At 34.3% G+C, this 14,693-nt stretch overlaps 1 protein-coding gene across 3 annotated transcripts; it reads left to right on the forward strand.

Moving 5' to 3' along the window:
* Nucleotides 1-2,034: 2,034 nt before the first annotated feature.
* On the forward strand, nt 2,035-6,029 carry LOC107472982 (pentatricopeptide repeat-containing protein At1g62670, mitochondrial-like). 3 transcript variants are annotated; one of them, XR_008005777.1, is made up of 3 exons: nt 2,035-4,207; nt 5,361-5,416; nt 5,866-6,029. XR_008005777.1 is itself a non-coding variant. In XM_021134750.2 (2 exons), the coding sequence occupies exon 1, from the start codon at nt 2,093-2,095 to the stop codon at nt 3,749-3,751; it is 1,659 nt and encodes a 552-aa protein (XP_020990409.1). In that variant the 5' UTR covers nt 2,035-2,092; the 3' UTR covers nt 3,752-3,757; nt 5,866-6,029. The 3 variants fall into 3 exon arrangements, 1 of the variants encoding a protein (XP_020990409.1); XR_002370087.2 differs by having other exon boundaries at nt 2,035-3,757; XM_021134750.2 differs by lacking the exon at nt 5,361-5,416 and having other exon boundaries at nt 2,035-3,757.
* The last annotated feature ends 8,664 nt before the right edge of the window (nt 6,030-14,693 follow it).

Below are 14,693 nucleotides of genomic sequence, written 5' to 3' on the forward strand. Positions count from 1 at the left end.
TATAGAAAAGTGTGAGGAGTTCAACTGAACCCCTAGTAGTGCATGCTTTTATAGTCGAAGAAAAAATAAAAAATTTCTACGTTTGCAAGGGCTGAGATTCTCTAAAAATTAGGGTTGATTCATTAAAATAAAAGAAGAAAAGAATATATTTTTAAAGTTTATCTTTTAATCAACCTTTAAATTTAATTATTTTATTATATTATTTTTTTAATTTTTATTTAATCATACTTTTTAAATTTTAGGATTTAGTAACACTTTTATTAATTTAAAATTTAAGTTTTAAACACGCAGACAAATTTCCACGTTTGTAACTACCTCAGATTCCCCAGAAAGTAGTTATTCGTTTTGCTCAGTTAGAACCAATGGGGATTTGACACGTCATCAAATGCAACTTGTGCAGCAAGGTGTAAGAACTTGAACCTTGGGGAACAAGTTCTACATTTTTTGACGAACAAGACAGCAACTAACCCTATTTTCTCTCTTATCCATATGTCAATTATTATACTAATTTTGTCTTATAGTGGATATTGATTACTATACTAATTTATGTATATATTTTTTAGGATTTGGCTATTTTAAAATTGTTCATTTATTTTAGAGAGAAAAGTAATGCAATCTAAGTCATTGATAATATAAATGGTTCTGATCATCTTAAATAAATAAATACATTAAAAGAAGTTAAAAGTAGATTTTTTTAATAAGATTTATTAAAAATTGTGCGTCAACTGCAGTAGCTTCCAAGACCGCGTGACTTCTTCCTTTTATTTCATCTTTTTATTTTATTTAATTTTTTCTTTCTTTTTCTTAACAAAAAAATTATTTTCGGTTCTATTTTTTCACAATATTTAATTCTCTTTTTATGTTTTATTATCATATTTTTTTATGATATTGTTATTGTTTTGGTTATCTTCTTTTTTATTTTTTTCTTCTGTAACTTACATTTAAAATTTTATCATGAAAGAGATTAATAGTGATCACTAGTAATTTTTCATATTTTTTAAATTCTGAATAATTTTTTGAAAAATTTGATAAAAAAATAAAATTAATTAATTTAAATTAGGTCAAAAAATGTTTTTTATTTTAATATAAAAAAAACTCATGTAAATGTACTCAATTTTTTTTAGATAAATTATAAATGTACTCATTTTTTTGTTTATACTTGAAATAAAAATCTAACGGAGAACAAACTAAAGAGTGTTTAGAATAACTAATGATGTGATGTTGATTTAATAGATCTCTAATAAATTTATATTGATATACATTAAATTAATTTATTTATATGTTTATATGTTGTTATGTGTTTATGATATTTGTTTTATGTCTAATGTTGTAGTTTAAATTTAAATGTATGATTGGTTAAAAAAAATATATTATCATAAAAATAGAGTACATTTATCTAAAAAAGATTGAATACATTTACATGAGTTTTTATTTATATTAAAATAAAAAATAAATAAATAACATTTCTTGACCTAATTTAAATTATTTAATTTTATTTTTTTAATCAGATTTTTTAAAAAATTATTCAAGATTCAAAAAGATGAAAAATTATTAGTCATCACCATTAATTTCTTTCATGATAAAATTTTAAATATAAGTTACAATATCATAGAAGAACATGATAATAAAACATGAGAAAAGGATTAAATATTGTGAAAAAATAGAATCCACAATAATTTTTTTTGTTGAAGAAAAAGAAAGAAAAAACTAAATAAAATAGAAAGAAGATGAAATAAAAGGAAGAAATAACTCGGTCTTGGAAGCTACTGTTTTTAACTTCTTTTAATGCATTTATTTATTTAAGATGATCAGAACTATTTATATTATTAATGGCTTAGATTGCGTTACTTTTTTCTCTAAAATAAATGAACAACTTCAGAGGAGCTAAATCCCTTTTAATGTATTTATTTATTTAAGATGATCAGAACCATTTATATTATCAATAACTTAGATTGCGTTACTTTTCTCTCTAAACTAAATGAACAATTTTAGAAGAGCCAAATCCAACGTCTAGTCGTCTACGTCTTGGACCAGAGAGCAGAGAGCAGAGAGCACTCCCTCAAACTTAACAGCGAAAGTGCGAATCACTAAAATGCTGTCATCCTCAACCTCAAGGATCACTTTCATTTTTAGGTATTCTCTTCTCCAAATCCCTAATTTTGTTTCCTTCCCTTCCTCTTCATCCCTTCACTCTCATTCTGAGCCCCCATCCCTTCGTCAAGTTGATGAAGCTGTTGATTCCTTCACTCGCATGCTCTCTATGCGTCGCCCTCCATCCATCATCCAATTCACCAAGATTTTGGGATCTCTTGCCAAGACCAACCATTTCCCCACCGCCATTTCCCTTTTTCGGCAATTGCAAGCCAGGGGAATCGCTCCCAACTTATTTACTTTGAATATCTTAATCAATTGTTGCTGCGGCATGGGTCGTATGACGCTTGCTTTCTCTGTGTTGGCCAAGATTTTCAGAATGGATTATCAACCTGATACGGTAACATTGACAACAATCCTGAAAGGTCTCTGTCTCTGTGGTAGTGTTGAAAAAGCAGTGTGCTTTCATGACAGAGTGCTGGCTCATGGATTTCACTTCAACCAAGTCACTTATGGGACCTTGATTAATGGGCTCTGTAAGACCGGACACACATCAGCTGCTATTCAACTGCTGAGAAAGATCCCACGGCATGGGATTGTTCCTAATGTCTTCATGTACAACTCAATTATTGATAGCCTCTGCAAGGTTACACTTGTAAGTGAGGCTTTTCATTTATACTCTGAAATGCTTGCTAGGGGAATTTCTCCCGATGTTATCACCTACAACACTCTAATTTATGGTTTGTGCCTTACGGGCCAACTTAAGGAAGCCATTGATTTGTTAAGTGATATGGTGCTTAGAAACATTACTCCTGATGTTCATACCTATAGTATTTTGATGGATGGGCTATGCAAGGAAGGAAAGATCAAAGATGCTAAGAATGTGTTGGCTGTGATGACAAAACATGGTGTGAAACCAAATGTGGTTACTTATAACAGCTTAATGGACGGATTTTGTTTGGTTAATCAGGTAAATAAGGCAAAATATGTATTCAACACAATGGCCGAGAGTAGAGCGTTTCCTGATGTTCAGAGTTACAATATCATGATTAATGGCTTTTGTAAGAATCACATGATCGATGACGCCTTGAATCTCTTTGAAGAGATGCGTCGCAAGAATTTAGTTCCTGACACTGTAACTTACAATACTCTAGTTGATGGCTTGGGAAAATCAAAGAGAATCCTTTGTGCCTTGGAGCTTCTTGAAAAGATGCACGATCGAGGTCAACCCGCTAATATAGTCACTTACAATTCTTTGCTGGATGCTTTGTTCAATATCAAACAACATGACAAGGCACTTATGTTATTCAATCAAATGAAAGATTGTGGCATTGATCCAGATATATATACATACAGCATACTTATAGATGGCCTGTGCAAAAGTGGGAGACTTAAAAATGCAAAAGTGATTTTTCAAGATCTTTCCATTAAAGGCTGTCGTCCAGACGTGAGGGCATACACTATTATGATCAATGGGCTTTGCAAAGAGGGCCTACTTCATGAAGCATTGGCTTTCTTGTCAAAAATGGAAGACAATGGTTGCTTGCCAAATGCTGTGACTTACGAAATAATCATTCGTGCTCTATTTGAAAAAGGTGAAAATGATAATGCGGAGAAACTTCTTCGTGAAATGATATCTAGAGGCCTATTGCAAGGATAAAAGTTGGTGAGATTCTTCTTGTTAGACATCACAAAATGTTGTTTATATCTCTTTCTTTTTAACTTGTGTTTTGTTACCATCTTCTAGATCATCTTTCCATTCCATACTAATGCTTTTAGATCTTCACATGATTGTGATTCTTTATTCTGCTTTACCCACACCTAAGTGTTTTCTTTGTCGTTGCTTATTTTATGGCATTTTCGGTGACTAGATGGCTGTTATATGTGGCTTGAAGGATCTATCATTATTTCCTTTTTTGTTTTTGTAATTATATATGTGCATTGATGTTAATTTATTCCTAAGCTGAAACCGTTGTGATTTTCATCATTCAAAGGGAATCCTTGTTAGTTGTGAAGCTTCCCTGCACTCTTATTGTCTTTCGATCTTTTCATTTCCCCCATATTTATTCTCTTTTGGGAAATGATTGCTAGAGGCTTATTGAATGGTTTATAGAAGGTAAGATACATCAACTCAAATTAATAATTTTTCTATTATTGTTGAAATTATTACAAAACTTAGTAAATTTTGTGGCAATTGGATTGGAGGATTTGGGAATTATCATGAACTCAATAGCAGCGGTTTTGGTTATCTCATTATTATGAATGAATTTTGAACTTTTGTTATTCAATGACTTTTGAGTCTCTGTTTGTTGCCATGGCTATAATGCATCCTGTTTTGGTAGATATTCTTTGTTGTAACTGATTTGTTAGTGCTTAAGATTTCTTGATAGTAACCTAGAGCTCATGATTGGTGTGATAAGCAACTTTGCTTTATTTGACTGAATTTCCTAGGAAAAGATATAGTGCCAAGAGCCTAAGATTAATGGCATAGGTATATGATTTTCACTGCTATCTTCAAACAAATTCATCTGCTAAATGCATGACCCCACTTTTTTGTTAACCATTTTTGACGTTTTGATCTTTTTTACAATCTGATGACAGCTGAAGAAATCTGTATATTAAAGTATGTTATCACACAATGTGAATTTGGGTAATATGGTTTAAATATGAAGTATCTTAAAACCTTTGGTCATTTTCATAGTTAGTGTTACTCAGTTGTAATTCTTAGAAACTTAACCAACCGAAAATATGTACATATGAAATAGCTCTTCACAGAGATTTTCTGTTAATGCGTAGTTGAACTGTTTCATTACTTGTTGAAATCCTATATAGGGATTATTGCATTGACATTGTTTAAACATGTTGAAAAAGCTTTTATTATTAAAACATGGTTTGGAGTTTTGTTGTTTGTTATCAGCTACACCTGTCTTAAAAGATCTGGTGATTCTAACTCCAAGTACAATTGTTTTTACACCTATTTCTTTGGTTTTTCTAAATCTTCTTTGCATTGTGATGGCTGAGGTTAGAATAAAGAATTAAAAGTGAAACAATGTTGTACAATTTGAGGTTGCATTTTTTTAGAATATCTTTGAATGTTAGTACAATTTCTTTTGGTATCAAAAGTTGAACTATGATATAGCCTCGTTGCTGATTAACTTATTTTATCTAACTGATTTTGACCCTGATTTGGTGGTTGAGTATTTTGGATTCTTGACATGGATTTCATCTTTGTTCCACGAGTAATACCGATCTACATTACTGATTCCTAGGTGCACTGAAGCATGTTAAGTTGCAGCATGGGGCAGACAAAAATTGAACTTCTCCCGTATGAATTTTCTTTATACTTGGATTTCAATTCGTCTCCTTCTTAATAAATTGAGACACTCGAATTAATATTTTCTAAGCTTATTTGGTTTCTAGTTGAACCCATACTCATTGGATTTTAAGCTTCAAAATCAGTTTTAGATGGAAGTGACTAATAGTTGCTTTCACAAAAAATCGCTCTTCAGACTGCATTAGTAAACATAAATTAATTCATCTCAAACAAGATAGAATATGTTTGTTGTTGCTATATACATTGAGGAATTAATCTTAGCATTATTAAATTAGGTTGTTCATATACTATTATTTTGTGGTGCATACTGCATAAATCAATTTTTAGACTTACTTTGATTAAAATTTCCTTTTTCACAAATAAGTACAGGAAATATTCATTTGATCTTGTGAAGGGTATAATCATGGTTTATTTTAATGCTGGTGTTGAAACCATTGCAGAAGCAAATCGGTGGTTCTCAAGTGCCACAAACCAGAGACAATGTAAGCATGAGAAGGCTCAATCATGGAATATGTATCAATAACTAAGATAAGACCAATACATTGTTGATGTTGAAAAGTTATGAACTACAATGTGTGGGAATGAACCATATCAAAAGGGTAAAATGTAGTCAATTTAATCTGATAAATGCATAATTGCATAAGAAATTTAATCTTTGATTATTATTTTCTTCTTACTTTTACTCAAAACTCTGTTAAGAAAAATTGCTGAAAACAATGTCATTTCTATAATTCTATGGAAGGTTACATTATAGGAGAGGGGCAAACAAATACAAAACACAATAAAAATGTCATACGGCAAAAAATTAATAAAATATAATCTATAAAATGTATCTCAAGTCAATAATTATATTATATCGTATACAAAAGATTAAAAAATATAAACTAACTTAGGTTATAGTTAGCTCACTAATCCGCTTAAGCAAGTGTCAGAGTTTGAAGTCCGCTTGATGCATGTAGCAATCTATTGGCCAATGACGAACCCTTAAATGGAGTTTTGACTCGCGATAAATTAGTCTTTAACATGTCGAGTTAGGGAATACCATGAAGAAAAAAGAAATTAAATAATATATCTTAAGATCCTGGTATTTTTAAGTTGTAGTCAACAATAATTTATGAAACTAAGTCGTTATATTTATAATTAAATTTGAAAATTTTTTTAAAATAATCTCATTTTTTATATAATGTTGTTAAGTAAGTTGTATAAAATTATTCAATATCATTTTGAGCATTACTATTGAATTTAGAATAAGAAAACAAAATTTGATAAATTTTTTTTAACGTCTGTTATTTCTTAAAAAATATTACTATTTGTTATGTTAATTAAAGTAATTAAAATAAATAAATACAAAGGTCGAACAATTGTGCAAGGAAGAAATTGTTGAAATAAATAAATAAGAGATATATGATATAAACTCTTGTCTAATTCTTGTATTCTTGTGGAATGATGAATTATTAATTGTCAATTGTTTATTTTCTTACCATTTTCTATTTGCAATTTCAGAAAAGAATTAAAAAGAAAAAAAAAGAAAGAAGAAACTTGTTAGGGGTTCATAATTTTCTTTTCATTTCATGATAATGGAAACAGTTCTTAATAATCAACGTGTATTTTTTTGTTTTGTTAATTATAAAATAATTTAAATACTTAATTAATTAGTAAAATTATAAAATTGAATTGAATTCCAATGTTTGGAATGTTTATGTGAAAATTCAAACTGTGAAAGGTTCAGAGACAAAAAGCGAAAAAGAAGAGAGGCAGAGAAAGGGGATGAAATGATTCAGATTTTTTGTTGAAAGAGAATGAAAAATCACAAAGGTAAAGTTCGGTATAACTGCACTATATATACAACAACATGTGGACTAACCAACTCTAATTAAACTTAAACCAACTAACTAACTAAGGCAAGTTAACAATTAGTAACCGCTAACTAACCAGCTTCACTATGATTAGCATATGGTATAATAACGATTTATATCAACTAACATTCTCCCTCAAACTAGGAGTGTAAAGATCTAACAATCCTAGTTTGCGATAACATGAATAGAAGGGTCCTGGAGCAGGTGTTTTGGTGAGCAAATCTGCTGTTTGGTTAGCAGATGTGACAGGGAGCAGCTTCAAGATCCACTCATTGGCCTTGTCTCGCACAATGTGCAGTCAGCTTCTATGTGCTTCGTCCTCTCGTGCAAAAATGGATTAGCGGCCATGTGGAGTGCGGATTGACTATCGCTATAGAGGGTGAATGGCTGCGCATGATTAACGCCAAGAGTTCTTAATAACTGAAGAAGCCACATACCCTCACACGTCGCATTTGCCAATGTCCGGTATTCCGCCTTCGAAGATGATCAAGATACAGTTTGCTATTTACTGCTCTTCCAAGAGATTAAGGTGGTCCCTAGAAAGAAACAGTAGCCAGAAATAGATCTCTTTGTGTCTGGACAAGTTGCCCAGTTAGCGTTCACAAACCCAATGAGGCTGAAATCAGTGTTGACAGGGAAGAAGAGACCCGCAACAGGGGCCTTCTTGAGGTAGTGAAGTATCCGCAGAGCAGCTTCGTAGTGTTCAATCATTGGGGACTCTAGGTACTGGCTGAGTTTACCCACGACAGACGCAATATCTGGCCTTGTTGTTAGTCAAATACTGTAGTTTATCAATGAGGCGACGATAGAGCTTTGAATCATCCATAGGGTCTCCAAAGGTCTTTGATAGATGAGCGGAATAATCGATCGGTGTGTATACGAGTTTCGCTTCAGTCAACCCAAATTCCTTTATCAAATCTGTGGTGTATTTCTTTTGGAACAAAGCAAGCCCCTTAGTGTTGTATGCAACTTCCATGCCAAGAAAATATTTGTGTTTTCCCAGGTCCTTGATGCTAAAGCGAGCATCCAATAGCCGTTTGATCCGGGTAATTTCTTGAATGTTGTTGCCTGCCAAAACCAAGTCATCAACATAGGCTATAATGATTGTGAAATTAGATGGAGTTCGCCGAGCAAAGAGTGAATAGTCTGACTTGGATTGTACATATCTAGCTTCAGATAAGACTGAGACAAGCTTGGTATTCCATTGGCGACTAGCTTGTTTTAGTCCATAAAGGGATTTGTTAAGCTTGCAAACTGATCCAACAGGGGCTTCAGGACCATCAGGGACCTTCATGTATACCTTTTCCGGCAAATCCCCATGAAGAAACGCCATATTGACATCTAACTGGAGTAGATACCACAGCTTGGGGACTACGATAGAAAGTAAAATGCATAGTATTGTCATGCAAAGACCGGACTGAAGGTGTCAAAATAATCGAATCCCTCTTTTTGATTAAAACCTTTAGCCACCAGCCTGGCCTTGTGCCTTTCAACAGTCCCATCAGCGTTGAATTTCACCTTAAAGACCTATTTAGATCCAATTGCATTCTTCCTAGGTGGCGGTTTGGTAAGCACCCATGTCTTGTTATTTTCAAGAGCAAGAAGTTTAGCATTTATTACATTCTTCCAACAAGGATATTGAATTGCTTCATTGTATGATTTTGGTTTTGAAATGGTGGACACGGCTAAAGAAAAAGCTCTGTAGTTCGGTGAGAGTCACTGGTAAGTGATATATTTGGAAAGAGAGTACCTGGTGATTGAATGTGTCTTGATGATGGTAACATTGCACATTGATAGTCATTCAAATAGGCTAGTGGTTTTCTAATTCTGTTCGGTCTTTGGACAGTAGTGGGGTGAATAATTTCTGAAGGTGATGAGTGATGTGAATGCAGTGGTGGTAATGGTGAATGTGGGATGAATGCGATTCCTGGTTTTCAATTGGTGGATGAAGGGGTGTCAATGTATGATTTTCTGACTCGACAAATTATGATTGTTGTCCTGGGCTAGTGCGAAATTGTGTGTGCTCAAAAGTTTGATTCGAATGATTTTGATGCTCATCATATATGGGAGAAAACAAGTTTGTGTTATCTATATGCTGACTATATGCATACACATGACCCTGAGGTGTAGAATCTGAATTCTTTTCAAAAGAAAACACTTCCTCATAGAATTGAACATTTATAGATAGAAACATTTCTCTTGAATTAATGTCATAAATGATAAAACCTTTAGTGTGTGACTTATAGCCTAAGAACACACACTTCCTTGCCCGTTTGTCTAACTTATTTCTTTGTGCCGTGAGGGTGGTAGCATAAGCCAAGCAACAAAAAACTTTCAAACTCGGTAAATCTGGTTTTTTAGAACATAATAGTTCATAAGGTGCTCTGTCCTTTAAAGTGATGCTTGGTAACCTATATATGAGAAAGGCAGCATGGCTAATAGTATAAGTCCAAAAGGATTTCGGAATTGAAAAGTGAAATAAAAGTGCTCTAGCCATGCCCAATAGGTGTTGGTGCTTTCTCTCTACCACACCATTTGTTGTGGTGTTTTGACACAGGATGTTTGATGAATGATGCCTTTTTCTTTAAAAAATGAAATCAAATTAAATTGGGTCTATTATTGGACCTGAAACACTTGACAATTTTTCCAAACAGTGTCTCAATGTGTGTCATAAAATTCTTTACTAGGATTGGTACTTTAGACTTTAATTTGGAAAAATGAACCCATGTGAACTTGGTTTTGTCATCAACGATTGTTAAAAAATATCGATGTCCATTAATTGAAGGGATGGCTAAGGCCCCATATGTCTAGATGTACCAAATCAAAAGCTTTAGAAGATTGTGTAATGTTTCTTGTAAAAGATAATTTCTTTTGTTTGCCAAAATGCAAGGATCACAAGGTTCAACATAACCTGTGCATTCTATGAAGGGAAAATCTTTCTTTGTTACAATAGATCTACTTTCAAGGACATGCCCCAATCTCAGATGCTATAATTTGGCATTATTTTCTATGCTATATTTTCAAAACATGTGAGTGTGGTGTGTAGGATGTTGTGCAGTTTTTGTTGTGTGTGGTGATTAAAGAGAGATTTGTGGTGCAGTTTTAGAAATTTCTAATGTGTAGGGTGTTGATGCAGATATGGTGGTAGTTTGTGAGCATAGTGGGCTGACTCTCAATGTATAAAGTCCATTTGATTCTTTAGCATACCTAATCATCTTCGAGGTACTCCTGTCCTGTATCTCACAGCACATGTCAGTCATAGAAAAATGGCAATTTAATTATTTTGTAGCCTTAGATACTGACAGTAGATTAAAGGTAAAAGACGGTATATACAACACTTCAATGAGATATAGATTATTTGAAAAAACCACTGTTCCAACTATTTTTGTCAAGGTTTGGCTTTCATCAAGCAATTTCACAAGAATGGAATCAAAGTAGTGATAGCTAAAAAATTTTTTGAGGAAAAAGGACACATGGCCAGTTGCACCACTATCTATTATCCATAAATTTGAAAAAAAAAGATTTTGTGAATAAGATGTGTGAAATATATGAACTCATGTGCATAATATAAATTGGTATACCTGTGTGGTTTTGTACAGGCTGGTTTTGCTGAGCAGTGTTATTTTGGTTATTCCCTTATTGAAGTAATGCAATTAATGTTTCTCTTTGTTCTTGAGATATCATGAGATGAGAATTCTCACCATCTTCCTTTTGAGTCAAATCCAATTGACTATCACTGGCTTCTCCAATTTCATTGCCAGGTGCTGAGATTGTGCAATTCATGGTTCGGTATGGTTGCTGACTGTCTCATGTGAGGGGTAACCCATGCTTCTTATAACAGGTATCCACCAAATGCCCTATCTTATTACAGTAAGAGCATAGTTTAGGAGGTCCTCTACCTCCTCTACCTCTTCTACCTCTGTTTGACCTTCCTCTTTTTCGAAAATTACCATTTGGAGGAGGGTGTTGGTGTCTTGCACTTTCAAATCAAATCAGTTGAGCTCATGAGAATTCGAGATTCACTCACATCAGGGGAGTGCAATTGTCTCTCTTACTTGTTTCTTCTATAACCACGCCTAATCCACAAATACACTAAGCTCCACAATAGCATTGAGGGATCGGTTCCAGATAGTCCAGTTCCTCTTATAGGGCTCTCATTTTTGTTCAATACGCAGTTATGCTTAGGTCATCCTACTTTACACTATATATCTCTTCTTCCAATTCAACAACCCTAAAGGCATCTCCATGGTGGTATCTATGTTTAAGGTCATTCCACATGTCACAAGCATTCTCATTCCAGATTACACTTTGGAAAATTTCACTACTGAGTGAGAGATTTATCCAAGCAACGACGTATGTGTTACACTTTTCCACGCAAAAGAATTCTTGTCATTCTCATCAAGTTTAGGTAATGAGCAATCAATAAATTGTATCATATTTGGTGCACAAATCCCCACACCTTCGTACAGTTGTACCAGCAAGTGTACTGAGTCGTCCAAGTAATACCTGAGCGAGTCAGGATCGATCCCACAAGGATTGTGGTTTGAAGCAAGCTATGGTTATCTTGCAGGTCTTAGTCAGGCGAAATCAGAAGGTTGTGGGATTGAGGCTTAATTGCATTGAAGGAATATTGTATAAATTACTTTTTATATTAAATGGAATCAGTAATAGGAATATGGTTAAGGATTAGAGTTGCTTTGTCTTTCTGAATTAACTCTGGTATTACTGTCTTCTTTGCTTGTGAGTGATTTCCTCTATGGCAGGCTGTATATGATTAACGCCATTGGCCGTTGTCATCAATCTCTTCTGCTTCAGATCAAATGCCATATGGCCGCGGTCATCCAGTCTGAACGAGGGTGAAGCTCTAGTAGTTCATTCTCTTGGCGATCCTACTCAAAATGCCACAGACAAGGTTGAATCTTCCGAATCAAAGAATACTGATTCTTTGGGTTCTTGCCTCTACCATAAAGACCCTAATATCCCCGGAAATTGGCTGAACTAGTGTCTCGAGAAGTTTCCAACGAAGTCGTGGATTAGCCGTCTGAGAGATGTATAATCAAGCTGGCGGTTCGCATTTTCCAGTCACGTATTCACACGAACCCAAGTAGACACGGGTGGTTGTCAGGCACGCAGTCCTAGTATGATGAACAGAGATGATTGTCACTGATCATCCTATTCACCATGTTGAAGAACGAGTATACATCTTAGAATTAAAGCAAACACGGATCGAAGAGAAACAGTAATACTTTTATTAATTCATAGAACTCAGCAGGGCTCCTCCCCTCAACTTAGGAGGTTTAGAAACTCATACTGAAAGAAAAATACAATGGTAAGACTCGAATATGGCATAAAAGTCTCTAAATGATGTAAATCTAATCCTTTAAATACTAAACAAATGACTAGTAAGGGTAAAATAGTCTTTTTAGTGCTAAAATCCACTTTTAGGGCCCACTTGGTGAGTGTTTGGGCTGAGCTTTGATGAGATTCACATGCTAGGAGGCTTCTAAGGTGTTGAACGCTTGCTAGGGGATCCTCTTTGGGTGTTTGGCCACTGGTCTCTACTCCTTGGGCGCTGGACGCCTGGAAGGGGGCAGGAGGCTGGCGTTGGACGCCAGTTTTGGGCCTTCTAATCCTCTTTCGAGTGCAAGGAGGTCAGATCCGGATAACATCTGTAGTGCTTTCTCTGTCTCTAAATCAGACTTTTGCTCCAACTTCTCAATTTCAGCCCGAAATTACCTGAAATTGTACAAAAACACACAAAATCATAGTAGAATCCAAAAATGTGATTTAAACACTAAAACCTATAAAAGCTTAATAAAAACTAAACAAAATATACTAAAAACTATATGAAAATGATGCCGAAAAGCGTATAAAATATCCGCTCATCACAACACCAAACTTAAATTGTTGCTTGTTCCCAAGAAACTAAAAACACAGTAGGATAGAAAAGAAAATTAAGATACAATAAATTTCAAAGTTTCCAATGAAGCTCAGTTTCAATCAGATGAGTAGGACTTAGTAGCTTTTTGCTTCTGAATAGTTTTGGCATCTCACTATCCATTGAAACTTAGGAGTGTTGGCTTCTTTAGGAACTTAGAATTCAGATGATATTATTGACTCTACTAGTTCAGTTCTTTTTTATTCTTGAACACAGCTTTTAGAGTCTCGGCCGTGACCCTTAGCACTTTGTTTTCCAGTATTACCACCGGATACATAAATGCCACGGACATTTTAACTGGGTGAACCCTTTCGAATTGTGATTCAGCTTTGCTAAAATTCCCAGATAGAGGTGTCCAGAGTTCTTAAGCACACTCTTTTTGCTTTGGATCACGACTTTAACCGCTTAGTCTCAAGCTTTCCACTTGACACCTTCACGCCATAAGCACATGGTTAGGGACAGCTTGGTTGAGCCGCTTAGGCCAGGATTTTATTCCTTTAGGCCCTCCTATCCATTGATACTCAAAGCCTTGGATCCTTTTACCCTTGCCTTTTGGTTTAAAGGGTTATTAGCTTTTTCAATCTGCCCTCCTTTTCCTACATTTTTGGGCAGTAATGGATTTTTCTGCTTTATTTATTTATTTATTTATTTTTGCAATTTTTTCTTTTTTTTCGCATGCATTAATTTTTTTCTTTTGCAACATGCTTTTTCTTTTTCTTTTTGCTGCTTTTTCTTACTTCAAGAATCAATTTATGGATTTTTCAGATTACCAATAATACTTCACTTTCATTATCATTCTTTCAAGAGCCAGCATTCTAAAATTCCAACTTCAAATATGCATTGTTTATTCATACATTCAGAAAACAAAAGCAATGCCACCACATCAAAATAATTGAACTATTCTTATTTTAAACTTGAAATTCATGTATCTCTCAATTCTTTTCAAATAAATTTTTTTTAAGCAAGGTGAGAGATATATGGAGCATTTTACAACTTTAAGACATCAATGCAAATGATCATGCAACAAGAACAAGAGAACAAACAATACAACATAACAGAAAATAGAAAAATACAATAGGAAAGAAGATAAAGAGAATGAATCCACCTTTAATGGTGGCGGCTAGTGCTCCTCCTTGAGGATCTAATGTGATGCTTGATCTCTTCTATGTCACTTCTTTGCCTCTGTTGTTCGTCCCTCATAGCCCTTTGTTCTTCCTTTATGGCTCTTTGATCTTCTCTTATTTCATTGAGGGTGGTGGAATGCTCTTGATGCTCCACCCTCAATTGCTCCATGTTAGTGCTTAGTTCTCCAAGAGAAGTCTTCCATTGATCCCAATAGCTTTGAGGAGGAAAATACATTCCTTGAGGCATCTCAGGGATCTCATGCTGAGGCGGCTGCACAAGCTCTTGTGCATGCTCTCTAGTTTGCCCCATCCTCTTCTTAGTGATGGGCTTGTCCTCCCCAATGGAGATA

The sequence above is a fragment of the Arachis duranensis genome, chromosome 2 (genome assembly GCF_000817695.3).
Source record: "Arachis duranensis cultivar V14167 chromosome 2, aradu.V14167.gnm2.J7QH, whole genome shotgun sequence".
In the NCBI taxonomy this organism is placed as follows: domain Eukaryota; kingdom Viridiplantae; phylum Streptophyta; class Magnoliopsida; order Fabales; family Fabaceae; genus Arachis; species Arachis duranensis.